Genomic DNA, 20,187 nt, shown 5'->3' with positions numbered 1-20,187 from the left:
AGTATAACATGGTTTTGAAAAGTGGCAAAAAAGAGGCTTGAAAACTGATGTTCCCATTCTGTCTTCTTCCAGTCTTAACAGCAGGCTGGTTTAACCAGCCTGCTGTTCTACGCTTTGCTTCCTACAGAGGGTCTGAAACCTCAACTACTGAGAAATGATCACTTCCTGGAGGCGTTTAAAGTTCACCCAATCGCTAACGTTTTTGGGTGTGACGTATATAATACAGACTTTAATTCTAAAACAGCGCAGAAAATCGACGTCATCGTTTACAGTGTCTCCTTCTGTTTGCTGATTGGCTCGGTTGAAATGCTACCAGAGGAATTCATTTCAATGGGAGAAGTCATACACGGATCACTGGGGATGAGAATCGAGCAGAAGTGTGTAGGGAGGCCATGGCCAGGATACAAAGAACGGGCAAAAGTTTCAGAGTTTAGACCCAGGAAGACTTTACACTGAAAGGTGGTCCTACAAAGTATTTATGTCAGGAAGATGGATGCTAAAACAACACATAATTTCAACCATGTTTTGTGTCGGTCTCTCGCATAGGTTCTTAATAAAATATGCTAAAGTTTCTGGTTGTGACGTAACAAAAATCAAGGGGTAAATACAAAGAGCAAGTGGAAACCTGAAGGCTGTGATGGACAATGACGGGAACGGAAACGCTAAGGAGACATTTCACTAGGTGTGTGTAGCTCTGGTTCTGCCATGTCTAATGCTATCACAGCTCTACCACCTCAGCAGCCAGGGTTTAAAGGAGGGTTTGGGGGGGATACACAGGCTGGAATACCTTCTGATATTTCACAACTTCCTGTTTTTGTGTTTGTTTGCCCCTTTTTGCGTGGACTATTCTCTCCTGGCGTTTACTCAGAGTGATACTAGAATCAACATCAGGATCAGCTGAGAAAGAAACCTGGTCATCTTCCTCTATTTCTGTTCTTGTTGTCGCATCTTCTTCTTCTTTCTCTTCTACTTTTTCTTCGGCATTCTGGATCACCTCCGGGATAACTCCCGCATCATCATCATCGGGATCCATGCCTTCACCGTCTGGGTCAGGATCGCCCGGTTTCTTCCCGCTTTCGCTCGTTTCCACCGCCCGTCGCTGCCTGTGTTGCAGACGGAGGCGAGATGGATTCCGTCCTTTCTGACCGATCATCAGGATCGGCGCCATTCCCTTTTGTGTTGGGCAGTTCTTCCTGTTCCACAGGCTCCGTAACATCACATCCGACCGGGATGCTTTCTTCATTTTCTCCAACAACTGCTGCTGCTTCCCTTTCATCTTCCAGGCGATCCGCGTCCAGGTCCTCTCCTCCACCTGCCTTGCTCTGCGTGGGCTCCCCCTGTTGGCCGAGGGCGCCTCTTGTGGGGTCAGGGGTCTCGGGAAGCCGAGAGCACAACGCTTCGTCCTCAACATCAAACGTTAGCGAACAAATCCCGCTAAACGCCCGGGAGGAGAAGTCTCTCCCCTTCGCAGGCAGTGAATCAGATCAAACCCAGGTAGGTAGAAGGAAGATGAAGAAACAGAGGAAAGACTGATGAATTGACTGCTAAACATCTCCAGACCTTCAAACAGAGCATAGGCCAAGTACTACATCTTGCAGTAAATGCGATGTCTTGCCATGCTTGTGAAATATGACGCTCATATTCATGTCATCCAGGCGAGCTCTTAAACAGAAGAAATGCTGGTTAATACAGCTTAAATATGTTCTCTGTTGTTGACTTTGCTCCCAGATTCCAGTCCTCCGAAACAAGACAAAGTAATGTCTATGTCAAATAAACTATTAATCTTCCATTTATTTTAGCACTTTGATGGTAAAACACCAGGAACAATGTTCCTACTGGACTGCTCCTTTTGACTAAAAAGGAGAAATGAGGACTTCTTTCCATTAGCGAGGCCAAAAACGATTATTTTTTATACCTGTACTCTTTCGTTTATTACTGTGATTATGAGCTTTGTTTTAACATGTAATAATTCAGGGACATCTGATATGAGATTTAAAAAAGTCAAACGACCATATTTAAGCAATAAATATGCAGTTTAAACACTTTACCGAGGGTCTAGAAGGGGGTTCCTTGGATATCTGCCTCTCTAAGGAGTGGAGTCTCTCCTCTAGAAGTTGGTTCTTTGACATAAGGTTCTCCATGGCATCATCACGAGGCAAGGCCTGCTGCTGTCTGCACATTCAACACGACAGAAAAGGAACTTTTTACAAATATAAGTCTGATCCTTTCATTCTCACACCTCCAAAGAAAATCCGGTGCCATGAACTACCTTTAAAAGTTTTCTTATTAATGTGCATGATTTCATCTCAGCTGTTCTATGAGAAGACTATGAATATTTTTTTTATATTTTCATTGTAAAATAGCAATTTCTCATTATCTATTAAGGCTCTGAGCATTTTACATAGATAAAATGCACGCACCTCTCATAAACATGTTGAATTTGCCTGATATGGAAATATGGGTTTGTGTTGGAAGCTTCTCTTTATTTCAAACTTGCCCGAGACATGTATCAAGAGGTTAGCCCAGCCTGTATGCTAACGTTTTCCAGGCTAAAAATAGGGGTGCACCGACTGAAGTTTTCAGACCGATTACTGTTCTTCGAAAAGCCTGACCGGCCAATTCTGATTCTTGTCGATACTGAAAACTTTTCACCATTTCCCAAGGCATGTATCAAGTGGTTAGCCTAGCATTTAAGTTAAAGTTTTCTAGGCTAAAAGTAGAAGTGCATCCATTCCAGATTTCTGGCCAATCAGTTCAGTATTTTAAACTTGAAAAGCTGAGATGCTCCCTCTAAGCTAGCTATTAGACCACTTGGCAACCATTTCCGAGATTTTTTGATTAATGGAAAGATGGACAATAGCTGTTTCTGTACAGTAATGTGTGCATAAAATGTTCATTAGTGTCACATTGCTTTAATTTTACTTTTGCCCACTGACAATTGGGTTGTATTCCAAATACTCATCCATTCATCCCTAGTAGACAGATGAATAAATAGATAATTATCTCGCCACTCCCAACAAACCTGGCTTGTTTTCAACTACTTTTAAAGCTTTTTTTCAAAAATCAGTTAAAAAATTTGTACACACAAAGTACAAAAATATTAATTACTATAGGATGAAGGGGAACTAGAGCAACAGTTTACTAGTTGGACCTTAATATGAGGTAAAATGGTTAATTAATATACATGTAATTAAATTACACCTAAAATTTTTTATTTTATTTTCAGATTTTAACTTAAACATTTACTTTAATATAAATTAAAAAAACAATTTTTTTTAAATGACAATCTCTTTTGTTGTCGCTATTTTTGTGATGATGAACCTGTTCTGCAGTGCCAAACTTTGGCTGAACATATTCAAAAGCATTTCTATTTTCATATAAGGGCAATCTCAATAAATTTGAAAAGGTTCTAGCTATCATTGCTTATCACAGTTTTTCCTTCCACTCAACTTTCCATAACGCTCTAAACAGCCAGCTTCTTTTTCAGTGACACTGCAGTTAGTGTTGTCTGCTGGATAAAGCAGCGTTCCCCGTAAGTGTGCAGGCCATTGTGTATACACAAGAGTTTGTATCTATGTATGTAATTTTTGTATTTAAATCATTAATACTGTTAGTGTTTGTAAGGTTATGAGTTTATTAGAAGACAAATATAGATTTTTTTATTAGCTATAGATCATAGTTATCAAAATTAGTAGAAATAAATGCTTGAAATATCTCACTGTGTCTAATTTGTTGATCATTCAACAATATTCTGATTCATTAAGATGTCACAGTACATCAAATTCCAAAACTGTCTCACTCTTTCATATGGTTCATAATATCAAGTCTCTGAACATGCAGCGTGGACGTTCAACTCAACGTCTGTCAGCAGGCGGCACAATTGAGTCCGAGTCAAATGTTAAATTAGGGTCCTGTCAAACGTTTGACCTCGCCACGTTAGCGGCATTGTGGTGTTCGGCGTCAAACTCTTCAGTCTGCAGATATCAGAGCGGAGCGCAGCGTGTGGAACATCCGTCTGAAACGCTGACACGCAGAACGTTAAACGTCGCCTCCCTGACCTCCGACGTCTGCGTCACAAGCGGCCTTCAGTCTGCTCTTGCAGCTTAATGAGAATCTACAAATCTATCAGCGACGTCGGCTCCAGAGGCGAGTAAAGGTTGTCTCTAAAGGTCATCTGTAGAGCCTCCGGGTCTCTGAGGAGGCAGCTGGGACCAATAAAGCTGTCTGACCGACAAGTTTGGAAACCGGAGCCCTTCCGGAAGTACAAAAACTCCTGTCGGATAAATGATCAGCTGCTTTAGTAGGAATCAGAAATATCTCAGCTGCCTCCGTCCAACTATTTATGTTAATAAGTAACACTTTTTTATATAATTTAAGATATAATTTTATATAATTTAAGTTTGATTTCAAAGCAGACAAGTAATAGCAAAAATATTAGTCTCTAGATGTGAAAAGGTGGGAGTGACATGCCCAAAAAAAGCTGGTTCTGCAAAGCATTGACTCAAGGAAGTGGATTAAAACCAGTCTGACAGTTATTGGATTTGTATTTATAAAAGGGGCAGTGTTATATACTTTCCAGGCATGTAGTGCTTTTTTACAGCACAGTCAAGTAAGGTAACTATGTTACCTTCAGTTATTATAAACATGATCTATATATCAAACATAACTTTAAAGAAATTTGACTTCACAATTTGGCACCTTGAAATTTGTTTTTTTGGTTTTCCAAAAGCATTTCATCTTGGGATATTGAGATAATTGTATATTATTACAGATGCAGACTTGTTCATCTGAGAACATTTAGGTAATTTCTTAATGAATTATTGATTTTTTAAAATGATTTTTACGATGACAAACATAAAAATGACTTTTAACTTATCAGGATAGTTGAATTCAGTCAACACCAGAGCTGACACAATCAAAGTGAACATCAAGTCTAATGTAGCCTCATCTATGTACATACTTTATGGTTACAATCTGGGTTTCCAGCTCAGAATTCTTCTTCTTCAACTCCTCTATCTGCCTTTCCATGTCATTGGCTCGTACCCCCACCACCTGGTCGGCGGTCACACCTCGAGCTTTCAGCTTTTTCTGCAGCGCAGCCTTCTCCTGCTCCAATCTGCAAGCAAACAAAAGCACACAGGGCCGATGGATGAAAAAGACAGAGCAAGCCGTCTGAATGATGTACAACAGTGATCATCGAGCACCTTTTTGATTCTAAACAGGAACATAGGGAGTGATAAATCAGTCATCAGCATAACTATAGCAAATCTAGGCGCTGTGCATACCAGATGTATGATGTACGAACGCTGACCTGCCATAAAGATCTTTAAGAGTGGCGAGTTGCTTCGACAACGATTCGTTATCTCGTTCCTTCTCCTTCAGGGAATTCTTCACTTTTTCCATTCTAGCCTGCCATCTTTTGCTCTCCTCCCACCGAACAATTTCATCTTTGGTCTGTTGGAGAAACGGGTTTTGCATCAGCTAAACAGACAAACATACATGACGAGGTTCTTGGATTTAACCTAAACTCCTGAGCTAACAGAGGTGTAAGTTTCATGAAGCTATTTGAGAATGCTAAATGCGGGGATATAAAATGTTTGCTAGTCTAATTCTCAAACTGGATGCAAAAGAAAGTTCAAATCCTTAAAAAACTTAACAGAGTCTACACAGGCTGAGACAATTTATCCACATTTAAATACATTTAAATTTGGTCCTGTATAATTGATCAAACCTGTAAGTAAATGGAGCTGAATTATCAAAGTCCACTGATGTTTGTGACACAGCTTGTGTAGAAAAAACACTGCCTAATAGCAACTGATGGTAAATGTGGTGAATAAGACATTAAAAAAGGCAGAGATTAGACCAATCCAATATTGATACAATACACTGATATATCACTTAAATTAAATTCTATTTTAAAATGTTGAGGAAATAAAGAAAGTCAGTAGAGTGCAGAAGTTAAACCAGAGTGTAACAAGTACAGCTTACTCCATGTGCCCGCGGCTCTGCTCCTATCAATCACATCCCAGATGAATTACACTAGACTCACTCTGTGGTTACAACAAGCAACAAGATGGAGCTGGGAGACATTGCACAAAAGCTAAAAACGGGAGGAGCTACACTGCTTACTTAAACTGGTAATAAGTTTGTTGATGGTGGTGTAGAAACAAAAGCAGTAAAATCTTAATTGAAATAATATGTCGGGTTTACTTCGGGCTCAGGCCTATAATTAGGAAATAACTAGTCAGGTTGGAATAGACGTTTTTAGGTACAATCTAAACTCTAAACTTTTCACTTTAATGTACCCATAAAACCCCAGACAGAGGAGAAGGATTGTCAAAAGAGTTGATAAATAATAAAATAACAAAAATGACTAAAAATGATAGAATAATATTTTTGCTCAACGGCAATGAAATATAGAGGACACGGTGTTCAGATCATGATGTGTGGTGGAAGGTGATGACACAGACTCTTGAGATAAAATGAGAACAGATGGTGATTTAATGATGAATACAGATCCACGATGACACAGTCCAGACAAAACCAAATAGTCCACAGCCAGGCAGCATGACTGAGCTGAAGCCAGGGCTCAACGTCGGTAGCACTGGAGCAACAAAGGACAAGGAAAGCACAGCTAGACAGAATTGACGCAAACAAACGACAGCTTAGACAAGGACCCGACGAGGAACAAAGGACACAGGTGGGGATAAATGCACAGAGGGTAATCACAGAACGACACACACCTGGGAACAATCAAGGGGAAGACAGGACAACACAAAAACTCAAAATAAATACACAAAAATTCAAATCCTGACAGTTCACACCTTCCCATGATCATCTTTGGTGTTTTTTACGTCGTTCCGTTTCTCCAGGTCTGACTCCAGCCTCCTGATCTTCTTCTGCAGATTCTCTATGATGGCTCCTTTCCCATCTGCCTCTGTCTGATTCTGAGCAACAGGAGAAAAAAAAATCATCGCTCGTTAAATGTTCATTATTATTTATACACACAGACAAAAGTTTACTGCCTGCTTCATAATTATTCAAAGTGATTGCTTATACAACAACTTTAAGGATGTTTTAAAAAAACAAAAAAAAACAAGAACTGGCTGCTCAAGTTTGACTTCATCACAATTTTTCTCTTATCCGAATGTGGGCAAAATTACAGCTATATATTAAAAACGTGCTATCACAAATGCACTTATAATAAAACAAACAAAAAAACAATCTGGATTAATGAATAGGCTACCTCAAGATGTGATGTACGTGATGTAGCACAGTCTTAGCACTAAACAGCAAATTTAATTGTATTTTTAAAAACACTAATATTTATTGCTGCTTTTCTGGAACCACCACAGAAAAAATTTGTTAAAAAAAAGTAACAATACCAACCGTGCCATGAATTAAAATCTTATGACTATATATATATATATATATATATATATATATATATATATATATATATATATATATATATATATATATATATACAGTATATAGTACAGATCAAAAGTTTGGACACACCTTTTAATTCAATGGGTTTTCTTTATTTTCATGACTATTTATAAGGCAAGAAATCCCACTTATTAACCTGACAGGGCAGGTTGACCTATGAAGTGAAAACCATTTCAGGTGACTACCTCTTGAAGCTCATCAAGAAAATGCAGAGTGTGTGCAAAGCAGTAATCACAGCAAAAGGTTGCTACTTTGAAGAAACTAGAATATAAGGGCTATTTTCAGTTGTTTTACACTTTTTTGTTTAGTGCATATTTCCACATGTGTTATTTATAGTTTTGATGCCTTCAGTGTGAATCTACAATGTCAATAGTCATGAGAATAAAGGAAACTCATTGAATTAAAAGGTGTGTCCAAACTTTTGGTCTGTACTGTATATATACTGTATATATATAGACCTTAACCCGATTGGATACTTGCAAACTATACCTAAAATTCAGATTTAGTCAGAAAACAAACCCGAATGGCTCAAACAATTTTGAACAACAATATTCAGCCAGAATGTTTGACCATCAAACGTTTGTTGATGGTCATGAATACCAAGTCATGGAGGTTCAACTTGTTAAAAGACAAAAAAATAAATAAATAAATTAAATAATAGCACTGTATGTGTAGTTTTGACTATAGATTAGAAAAAAAACCCACATTCCAAATTCTGTAAAACTAAGAATTGGGTTGGCTTATATAAATTCCACTCTGATAAAGAAACAACTTTTACTCTCATTCTGGGCGTATACAACCGTCTGACCTCCAACTGTTCTTGAGAAACAAGTAAGCAAGCTCCCAGATAATGAAATCAACCCAAAAACTGGCTGCTGTTTATCTTAAACCTCTAAAGAAATGTCATCATTCTTTCTTGACACATTCCTCCACGTCTTTTTTTCCTGCTGGCTGTCAGACGAGCCTAACAGGCGTGGCATGACTCCCATATCAACGTTCTATCCTATTTCAACATCTGAATGCTGAACAGGAGTCAGAGGATTTTAATCACTTTCCAACATGATGCTATGACAATGTTGGCTGTTGGTGGGTGCTGTCCAATATATCACGCTGAAATCTAGGACGTAACAGGCAAGAGTTCTAACTAAGAGCCAGAGACAAACACAGAGTGCCTTGAATAAGGACTTTTCCTCTTACAGATTTATGGCCACGTAAAAACATTCATTTATCAAACCGTTCAGAGGTGGACTTGCTGGACTGTCCTTGTGTTGTTTAATCAAAAAGCCTTTAAACTAAAGGTGCATTCACACCAGTCCGTTTTAATTAGACTCTAGTTCATTTGTCTAGAGAGTCTGGTTTGTTTGCAGAGGTGTGAATGCACAACGAACTCTGATCCGGATCAAAAATGCAAACTGTGGTCCGCCTAAAAATCCTCGGTCTCGGTTCTATTAAAGTGAACTATGGTGCAGTTTGAATGTGAATATGGAAGCAAGCAGACTGGAGACCGCTCCCAAAACAGGAAGCAAATTACAGCGCAGGGCATTCTGGGTAAATACAAACCAAACAACTGTACGAGTCTAGCACTAGAGGGAGAAATGTCTTGTTGTTTTCTACAAAACCAAAGACGATAGAAAAATCCTGCTCCAGTTTTGTTTACAATGCGTGAAGAGGGAGGTCGTACTCATCTCTTCAGTTTTTCAGGCTGTTTCCTTCAGTGGTTCTCGGTAACAGGTTTTGTAAAAGGTTTAGATTGTCTGACGCAGTGCAGTGTGAAAGCGATCCGCAGCAGCTGAAAATGTAAGAAATTTTGCAATTTTGATCCCCAATCGAACCTTAAAGTCAAGAATCATTGGACGTTTCAGATAAAGACCAGAATTCATTGCTCCATCTGTTATGGCAAGTTTTCAAGGTCCCGAAAATGGAAGACAGTAGCAAACTATTACAATACAGCCACAAGGCTTGGTTGTCCATAGGTTGTTATCTTTCTAAAATGTTGTTAGCTAAATATATCAGGAGCCACACCTTTCAAAATTTTCAACTTTTGTCTTGTTCCACATAATTCCACATATGACAAATAAATGTTGTCATAACTCATATCATTCAAATAGTCATGGTGAATGGTTTGTTGTATGCCAGCCTCATGACTATCATGTCACGCTAACAGCTCAGTTTGCAGAGAGCAGAGACAACATTCCACAGTAATACACTCTGGAAGACACAATCAGTTGTTAGCAAGTACTGCTAATCCATCTCCTTTGCTTTTGCCACTCCTCTTTAAATCTCTGTCTGGCCGTATGGTTAGGAAGCCGGGCAGAGAGATGTTGGAGTAGGGCACAGGTGTCAAACTCCAGTCCTCAAGGGCCGGTGTCCTGCAGTTTTTAGATGTGCCACAGGTACAAAACACTGGAATGAAATGGCTTAATTACCTCCTCTTTGTGTAGATAAGTTCTCAAGAGTCCTGGTATTTACCCAATTATTCTATTCAGGTGTGGTGCAGCAGAGGCACATCGAAAAGGTGCAGGATACTGGCCCTTGAGGACTGGAGTTTGACACCCCTGGAGTAGGGGATATGAACCTTACCCATTCTGACAGATGGAGGGGAACTTTCTTTTTCTCTTTCTGCTCTTTGGTCCTCCTCTGCGTCCATGAAACTTTCTTTTCAACTCCTCTGGGGTTCAAGGTCATGATTCAGGTACGACACGAGCTTTTGAGATGCTGATCAAGCGGCTCTCAGTTGTAAAAAACATTAAATTGTTGCTACGGTTATGCATCATCACAATTGCCCAAAAGTAAACAGCAGCAGGAAAAATCCTTCCGGCTACACAGTGTCATAACACAGAGGGAATAATTGTCCAAACATGCAATGACTCAACAAAACAAAACAAAGAACAATTATGAACAAAAATCTGCAGGAACAAATCAGAACCAGCAAATATAAGACGAGCCCTTTATGTTGCCTTTAGTCACAAGTGGTTTTTGCCCTGGCACTCTCCCATGGATGACATTACCTTATTGGTTAATGGTGAACACTGACCCTAACTGAAGCAAGTGAGGCTTGAAGTACCATAGATGTTATTCTGGGATGTTGAAATGCGATCGGAGTATTTCTAGTAGTTCTGCCAGTCCTCGGAACATCGCTATTCTGTGTATAATGGCTCTCGTTGGAGTCCGAAAGCCTTAGCAACGGCTTTGTAAGCCGTTCCAAAGTGACAGATGTTAATGACATTATTTCTCATCTAGCTTTTGATTGTCTTTAGATCAGGGGATGATGTGTTGCATTTTGAGATTTGTTTAGCCTACACCATGTTGCTTTTGTCCCCTAATAAATACATTTCATAGTCTAGGGGTTCACCGATCCACTTTTTTCACTTCTGATACAATATTTATATTTAGTATTGACTGATACAGATCTGATAAAAAAAAAGAGGTGATGAATTGACTTGGAACATTTCTCTTTTTGAAACACAGAGATAAGTATACTGAATTACAAATGAATTACAAATGTATTTGATAACTCTGCATCAGTACAGCACACTTAATCCACTAACAGCTTCACAAGCTTGGTCAAACATGAAAAAACAACTAATTTGCTCAGTCACTGCAATTAGGAGTAGAACAGCCAATGTAAAATATATACAACAGAACCTGAAACTAACAAAAACAATAGACTGACTACCTTGATCAAAAAGGTAGTTTATTTAAAGAATAAACTACAACAAACTTTCCTTCAAATGGTTTAAAAAGTTCAATTAGGAAATCTAAATCCAATGTAAAATAAATAATAAAGCATGACAACGCTGAAAGTACAAAGCATAGAATTAGACTGAATAGATTTGCTCTTATACTGTAGATCGGGCATATTGCCACCAATATGCAATCTAGAATTGTTTTTTATAAATACTGGATTGATGCATCTCTATAAAAACTGTTTTGTTTTTTTTTTTTATTCAGGCTATTTCTGCTGTCAAAATTACATTGATGATCCAAAGCATAAATTAAAAAACAAACAAAAAAGAAGATTCAGTGTGACTCAACGTGATTCAGTGCGTAGAGCTACGTACCTGCATGGTGCTGGTGAGCCTCTTTACTTGCTGCTTGAGCTCCACCACTTCTTGCTCTCTCTCTGCTTTTTCGGCCTGCAGTCGTCTCTGAGTTCTTTGATATCTCTGGAAGTCTTGGTTTAGTCCTTCGACCTCCTCTTTCAGAACGTTCTCTCTGCTCCTGGCTGCTTTGGCCGAATCCTTCGCAGCTTGAAGTTCTTCGTTCAGTTCCTGTACCCGTGTCTACAAAAAAAAAATAAAAAATACATAAGATCTTAATTCTTGAGCTGAAAATTTTCCTTTTGAATCCAGTTTTTATCATATTTTTCATTTGTAAAAGAGAAATATTTGGATGAATATTTGGAAAAAAATAAATGTTTGTAACTCATATAAATTAAAAATTCTTCAAATTCTAACTCTCTTATTAGAGAGTTATTGCAATTCTCTAATAAAAATAAATAAAATAAATATTTTTAAATTAAAATTTTATTTAAAATAAAAATTTTAAGGGAAAATTTGTATTTAAAAAATAAAATAAAAATAACCATCTCAACTTAAGCACTTGCTTTTAAACAGAGGTTACCATCCGTCACCTTACTGGCCGCTCCAATTGATGCAGACGGTCCTTTAAATCCATTAAAATCGCAAATGTAATTTCCATAGAAACCAGAAGCATCTACTGCAGCCTGTCAGCAGGTACGATTCAATTACAGCTGCTTTGTAGAGGTCCTGCTTTCTAACCATTATGCCAATTTGTAAGACTTAAAACATCCAACAAAGCTTCATCTTTGCTGATTACATCAACAGGAAAGAAACCACGACATATGATTAAAAGAAAACAAACGACAACAAAAAAACCCTTTGATCTTACCTTCAGGTCTTTGGTGTGTTTGTCCACCAGCACCTGAACATTGAGACTCTGCTCTTTCTGGGCAGCGTTAGCTATGACTTGCTGCTCTGCAGCTGACGTCATCTCGGCCCGCAGCTCCAACAGAGCCTTGCTGAGAGCCTGACAGGAGATGAAACAAACAGACCTTGGTGTTCAGTAATGCAATAAAGGTGGCCTGATCCTTGGCGGTGCCCAGCGAGTCACGTATGATTCGAACAAAGGCATACGGAGTCATCTTCTTCAATCAACACAAAAGTAAAACACAATCATTTTAGCTGTGATACGCCAAGAATTTTTGTACTGGCCTTGTCTGGCCACATCGGTTTCACACAGCTGCAACCTCTAGCAGCAACATCTCTGCTTTTTGTTCACTAAATTGATTAACTTTGAAGCCAAAACAAAACACAGGACATGCCTCGAAAATATTCGATTAAGGTGCATCCGGAAAGCGTTCACGTCGTTTCACTTTTTCCAGATTTTGTTGTGTTATGGCCTTACTCCAAAATTGTATTGAATTAAAACTTATCCCTCAATAATTCTCCACACGAATACCCCTTTTATCATGGCAACGTGGAAGAACTTTTTGGAGCGTTTTGCAAATTTATTAAAATCAGAAAACCAAGAAATTGGATTTCATTAAGTTTTCAAAGCCTTTGTTGATCCACTGATAATCCTCAAGATGTTTCTGCAACTTAAACAGAATCCACCTGTGATAAATCCTGTTTCCTGGACTTGATTTGGAAAGGCACACATCTGTCTATATAATTAAGGCCACTCAGTTGACAGAGGTCAAACACTAAAGAGGACATCAAAGGAATTGACTGTAAATGTCTGAGAGAGGATTGTCTTGAGGAACAAAGATCCAGAAGCATTAGAGAAGAACAAACCAAACTGCCTAATTAGGTGGATGTGAATACTGGTGTAAATGTGATTTCTTCTTTTTCTTTTAATAAATTTGCGTAACACTCAAAATTTTAGTTTTCCAGATTCTCAAAATGGAGTATTTGTGTGAAAAACTGATGGAAAAAGATTAAAGCAGCAGTATTATGTGAAATCAACTTATTCAGTTTTACATCATGCTAATATATGAATCCCTCATCAAAATCATATCTGCAGTGTTGTCCTGATTATTTCATGCCCATTTGAGGAATCCTTTAATCTCCCATGGCAACCACAGAGCTGCGAAAAATGACTGGGTGGGACTAGCCCCGCCTTCGAGGTGCAGCTCCTCCTCAGAGATGCAGTTTCCGAGCTTCTGCCTCACAGTGCAGCCCTTCCCTGCGACTCTACACTCAGCTCCTTCAGACTAGCCGGCAGCAATTAGCAAACATCTGGTTGAACTGCATAACACATAACACTACCCTTTCATTTAACACAATTGAGAATAAGGCTGGAAAACAAAAAATGAAATAAAGTGTTGTGAAAACCTTCCAGATTCACTGTACAATACTCTAGCTATCAATTCCTACATATCAAGTAGAAGACCACATCGGCAATAAGTCACACAATTTAAGTAAAAAAGAAAAACTGGTAAAAGACCTTGAGCTGTTTCTCCTTCTGAGTGAGTTGTGCTTTGAGGCGTTCCACCAGGTTTTTCATGGTGTTGCTCGGGGAGCGAACATTGGCCTCCTTCTGTGCTTCCAGCTCTGAGCGCAGGAAGCTCATCTCCTTCTCCATCTGAGCCAGCTGGCTGCTCCTGTCCTCCACCTCACCGCTCAGAGCCTTCACCTGGGCAACGTAGTTCTCCTCCAGCCTGGAACAAATCCCCCCTTTGTTAGCATCATAACTAGAAGTAAATCCCTGGTCCACAAAAATGTTGCTTCATATGTACATTTTAACTGCAACCAGTGGCTCTGGAACCAGATGTGGCTCTTTGGCCCTTCCACTGTGGCTCTTACTAAAGCTAAAAAGAAATGGAAAGGCTTTAAATTATAAAGGCAGTGATTATATGCATGTTTTTTCAATTAAAAGTAATTAAAGGTTTTGTAGCTTCAAACTATCTGCTTTATATGTTTAAGCAAGCTACCAAACTTTCATTTCCCAGCTCCGTCAGTTGACCTCATCTTACAATATTTATATTTTTTCCTTTGTAAAAGTTAGATGACTCATTTTGTTCCAATTAATTGAGGAAAAAATAATAACATTCTACTTTATGTTCTTTAGATGAGAAAAATAAAAGCACAATTTTATGTAGTACGGTACTTATAAAATCGTTTTTTTATCGTCTAATATTTTCCTTGGCCCACTGGTCAGGTTCTCCGCAGGATTTAAATCTGAACAAAGATGGCTGATTATATATCTGATTAATTAGTTGTGTTGTTCTGCGATTTATTCCAAATGCATTGTTAGAATTTTGTGTTTACCAATATGTGCTTCAGTGCTCGCTCTCCAATGCCTGACAACTGTGTCCCGGTGTTCTACTGAACTTTAGATGACCCTCTTTAATCTGATTTTCTCCTGACCTCTTAAGACCTGGTCTTTTCATTTACCCTAAGTTAAGTGGTCTAAATAATCTTTTTTCCCCTCAAAGTCTCACATTAGTTGGTTCTATCTGCTTAAAAAAAGGGTGAGAAGCTTAAATTGAGTGAAAAATCCAAATCTAATTTTCCACTCCGCATCTGAGAAAAAACAAGACAGCTGGATCAACGTTCTTTGAATCAAAGCAGAGATTCTTCCCTGCAATGCACAGAACCAGGGCAAAAGATTGTCTTTGACCTTCTATAGAAAATGGTTGACATTACTTAACTTCGCTTACTTTACTGAACTTTAAAAAAAAGCAAAAGCAAAGGAGTTGGATTAACAGTGCTGAATATATGTGTGTGTATATATATTACATGTATTTTTGTGTCAAAATGTTGAGCCAATTTATGTTGTCTCATATTAATGTACTCACTGAAAAACATCTATGTTTTTTTATGTAAAAGTGTAACATATGACAGCTCACTGTAAAAACTGATTAGTGGTGGCTGATTACTTTGCCATCTCCTCAGCATGTTTCTTAGCCTGCATCTCCATGGCGATCCGGTGCTGCTCCAGCTCGGCTGCGGTCAGCTTCAGCTTCTCTGTGACAGAGCTGAGTGACGCATCCTGCTCAGCCACCGTCTGCTCCAACTCAGCCAGGCGCTCCAGGTGTTTAGGTGTTGGCACTCTGATAGCGGGCTTCTTCATCAACTCCTGAACACAAAGAGGGCAATTTTAAACCCAATAGTTGCTTCCTTAAAAAATACATGCCTTAAACTGTTTAGCAAGTGTTTAGAGACTAAATAAATACCTTAGTTTTTATGTCAAGTGGCTTTTTATAGCACAAATTACCTTTGAGTCGTTATAAAAATGCTATAAAATATGGTGCATTGCAGCAAATTCTTAATAATTAGGAGTGCTCAAAATAGTAAGTGGTGTGATTTGAGTTTTGGGGTATCTCAGGGAACACTCCTTAGACCATTTCTTTTTTTTATAATTGTACTTTTTCTTGACCATCTTATTGAATTCACTTCTCAGTCTTTAACTGCTCCCTTGTTATATGACAAACATGACGTAAATTAAATGTGACTTTGTAATTTAAAACCTTGAAATTAGGCCGGTGTCTCTTTAAGAAACTCCTGTTCTTTCTGAAACTCCGCCTTCAGGAAGTCGTCACAACAGCGCTCCTGTATTAACCCTATATTAGCATTTTTAACCAGCTTTTCGCTGAAAAATAATCAAGGCAACACTCCAGGTATGTTCTTGATGAGGGAATAACATTATAACATGATGAAAAGCTCATAAAAGTCCATGTTACATAACACTGCCCTACTAAGACGTTGTTGGCAGTTGGGTTTTAACTCAGAAAGCGTAAGTCGTTTTAAACGGAGAGCCTGAACGTACCATTGCTGTCTGTTTGAACTGATCCAGAGAGGTGTCTGTGTGCAAGTCCAGCTTCTGATGTAATATTCTCAACTCTTCCTGATGTCTTTTTATCATCTCCTCTTGATCCTAGGGCCAACAGTGTGTGAGGGAAGGAATGAAAAACAGTGGAGTGTCCAGAGATTTTCTTTTTTCTTTTTACAAAAGTAAATCCTTTCTACTCATCATTCAACATCATAGTTTCACCTGTCTGGCCTGAGCCATCTGGTTTTGGTATTTCTTCAGCACATCCTCCTTCTTGTCGAGTCGACTTTGGAGATCTTTGATGGTCTGGTGCGCCAGCTTGAGGGAAGCCTGACTGCTCGGCTGGTCCTCTTCGTTCTTTCTGAGGTCAGCAAGCAGATGCTCGCGGTCGGCGGCCGCCGGGAGCCGGAGACGCAGCTCGTTGATCACCTTGTCCCTCGACACAATGTTCTGCTCTGCTTTCAACAGAGCCACTTCGCTCTCTTTCAGTTTCTGTTTATTGACAAAGTTTTAAAGTAGAGATCCAAGCATGAACAATTCGATCGTCCAAAACAGTCAATTAACCCTTAAGAGAAGATTCGAATGTAGCTCTGATTTTCTTTTAAAAATTACCCATTGCATCAGTTGTTTACATCAGTGGTCCCCAACCTTTTTATTACCGCGACCGGTCAAGACTTGGCAATTTTGCTGCAGCAATATATTATATATATGTTTATGTATATATATTATATTATATATGGTTATGCTTATTCAGTTAAAAATGTTAACTATGAAAAAACACAACACCTCCAAATCATAGTGCAAATAGAGCGGCTGCTCCTGCCGTGTTTTATCAAACGCCTTTTCTCTTTGTTATGTCTTTTATCGCTTAAAATGAGTCCACAAACTATCGCTACTGTTTGATTATTCTAAATTCACGTATGATATGTTGGGGGTTTTACTGGATTTTCTTCTGGAATTGGGATGTTCGTGAGTGGAATCGGTTTGTGGTGTGTAGTGTGTTGCTCCTGCCGTGTGGCTGGACACACGAACCGATCGAACCAATTGGACTTTTATCAGCTTGTGTTGTGTGTGGTCACAAAATCGGCCGACAATCCTTAAATTAACCAGACCTAAAACTCACAAGCTCCACTCCTCTCATCTGATCTTGACCACTGCCCTAACGCTCTCTGACTCTGGTCGCTATGGTAACGTTTACATATCCCTTCAAAATAAGATACAGAATGCGCCACAAAAACAAACATTTTACTTTCGTGAAAATTTTAACTCACGATAACGACTAATGGGAGCCCTGAGTTGGTTTCTCTGCAACGAGACGGTCCCATCTGGGAGTGATAAGAGACAATAACACCAGAAATGTTGCTTATGCACAGGGTGCTCATGGTCTCTACATGGCGAAGCAGTTTGAAGCTTCATTGCCTCATTAACAAGCCGGTCACCATATCATGCAGAGCTTGGAATGTGGGAATCACCTACCGGGATAAATCCATTCTCATGTCTCTTCTCTGGGCCCTTTCCCCTTCACAAAGAAACTTTCCAAAGACATCTGATCTGTTTCTTACTCATTTTACTGCTTGTGGGCTCAATGTTGGCGTGCAAGACGTAACCGAGAGAATCCAGTTAAAGGATTTTCAAAATAAAAGATCCTCCAGACTCAAATAATACATAAAACGGAAATATTTAATTATTTCTTCCGCGGCCCGGTACCAATTGGTCCACGGACCGGAACCGGTCCGCAGCCCAGGTTTGGGGACCACTGGTTTACATTATCTCTATTTGGCTAAGCTACACAAAAACTGACACGAACATTGGCAGATCTATTCTAATTCTATGGTTTGTGCTTTGAGTGACATCATGCCTTATTTATTTCACATTATATTTAGAATTCCTAGTTACACTTTCTGAACCATTTGAAAGAAGGTTTGTTGCAGTTTATTTTCACATGTTAGACCAAGATAGTCAACCTATTGTTTTTGTCAGTTTCTTTATTATTTATTTTACATTGGCTATTATACTCCAGATTGCACTAACTGAACAAATTAAAGTAGTTTTTCCATTTTTGACCAAGCTTGTGAAGGCACTGGCGTGTTTAAGTGAGCAGAATTATATATATATAAAAAAATGTAATTTAGTACATTTATATCTGTGTTCAAAAAAAAGAAACGGTTTAAGTCAATTCAGCCCTAGTTTTTGTATTGAATTGCTTATCGGCTGATACTAAACCTTAGGTATCACCAAAAAACCACAAAAAAAACCCGAATTGATATTAAAAATCTCATTTAGAAGACTTTTCTGGACTACATGGTAGAAAAGAAAAATCAGTGCAGCTATGTAAATAAATCTGCCTTGAAATTGTTAAAATAATTCAAATATATAAATATAATCTTATATTTTTATTTCAGATTAACGTGGTTTTACCCATTTAAGGTGGAAAAATGACCAGCAGAGTTTAGGAAGCGAGCAATTTTGTTTTTCATTTCTGAACTATTTTTCCTTAAAAAAACCTACAAATAATAAAATGATGCATTATGGTAGCTAAAAGATCTCTTAAGGGTCAAGTGTCCTGATTGTGTGAATGGAGAACCAAAGATGATATAAAAATAAAAGCAGAAATATATATTTGTTGTTTTTCCTTTTTTTTAAATACATTTTTGTCAAAGAAGTAGTTTTTTCTAAGATGGAGACCAGTTTATCAGTGAGCTAAAGTTTAGCAACTTTATTAGAAAATAGTGCTATAACTCCAGACTTTATTATTTTTTGTGCGGATGCTAAGACAGAACGTGTGTTTCAGTTAACGAGTCTCATATAGTTCTGCTTTTATTTCTAATTATATCAGTTTTGGTCCTCCGTACGCATGAGCTGTGGCCGAATCGGTTACCTTGTCCAAACTTTTGCATGTTCCCTGAAGCTCCAAGATGGTGCGAACCTGCTCTTTGATTTTACCCAAAGCAAACTCTAACTGATGAGCCAGAGGCAGCGCTGGGTCTGGGAGCGGCCTTTCCTCTTCCTTAACCTAACAAAAAAACAAAACAATGAGAAGACACATCGATTAAAGTTTAGAGTCCAACTGGTTTCTTACAAAATAAGTTTGGCTTTTAACAAAATGGAAACATTTCATCAATAAACCTTCCAAGTCTTGCTTTACCTTCTCAGCGCTGTTGAGAATCTCGGTGTGCTGCTTCTCATAGCGGTCCAGCTGGCGCTCCAGCTCCACCTCCCGCTGGTCCCACGCCAGCTGACGCTCTTCCTGAAGCTTATTAGAATGAAAATGTTAGACCGCTGTGTTCGCCAATGAGTAAGGGTTATTTTGTTTTATGTACAATCAGGCCTGGGAGATGCATCAGTTTGAGCATTCAGTTGATTTAATTTCTGGAAAATATAATTTTTTTGGAGGCGGTTTCCATAGTTCAGAGTGATGTCAGCACGTTCACGGCAGCCATCTTGTTTGATAAGCGTGTTTTTCAACTTCTATTTCATATTCTGACAAATGTAAGTGTTGGGCTAAGATTTGTTTTCTTTAAATACGAGAATGAAGTCATAATATTACAAGATCACAGTTGTTATATTAGGAGAATGATGTAGAGATTTTCTGAGAACCCCCACACAAACAATAACAAGAAATTAATTATCCAAACCTTTTCTCGTTTCTTGTGATTTTAAGACGTTCTTCTGGTAAAATTTATTCTGCAGATATTATTACCATATTCTCGTAATTAAACAAAAATTCTCATAGCTTGACTCTGATACTCTGCCATAAAACTCACAAGAGGATTTATTTAAAAAAAGACATTTGTAATTTCTCTTTTAGAAAAGAAAGCAAGAAAAGAAAACTTAATAAAACCAGAAATCGCATCTGGTGTGAGAAAAAAAAAATCAGAGATTTAATTTTAATGCCATACTACCTAGCCCTCTGTATGATATTTATAAAAAGTAGTTTTC

General features: G+C 38.4%; 1 protein-coding gene across 1 annotated transcript in view; it reads right to left on the bottom strand.

Annotated features, from left to right (window-relative positions):
• The window catches only part of cep290 (centrosomal protein 290), a 67,714-nt gene that overhangs the window by 8,702 nt on the left and 38,825 nt on the right, over positions 1–20,187 (bottom strand). The window contains 12 exon segments of the mRNA XM_032545902.1: positions 2,049–2,172; positions 4,961–5,116; positions 5,312–5,454; positions 6,825–6,947; positions 11,514–11,735; positions 12,364–12,501; positions 13,921–14,134; positions 15,356–15,555; positions 16,246–16,353; positions 16,471–16,740; positions 19,127–19,261; positions 19,394–19,501. Of these exon segments, the coding sequence (XP_032401793.1) occupies positions 2,049–2,172; positions 4,961–5,116; positions 5,312–5,454; positions 6,825–6,947; positions 11,514–11,735; positions 12,364–12,501; positions 13,921–14,134; positions 15,356–15,555; positions 16,246–16,353; positions 16,471–16,740; positions 19,127–19,261; positions 19,394–19,501 (1,941 nt within the window).

The sequence above is a fragment of the Xiphophorus hellerii genome, chromosome 2 (assembly GCF_003331165.1).
Source record: "Xiphophorus hellerii strain 12219 chromosome 2, Xiphophorus_hellerii-4.1, whole genome shotgun sequence".
NCBI lineage: Eukaryota > Metazoa > Chordata > Actinopteri > Cyprinodontiformes > Poeciliidae > Xiphophorus > Xiphophorus hellerii.
The sequence above is the reverse complement of the archived record's forward strand: the minus strand, read 5'-3'. Positions and strand labels throughout refer to the sequence as shown.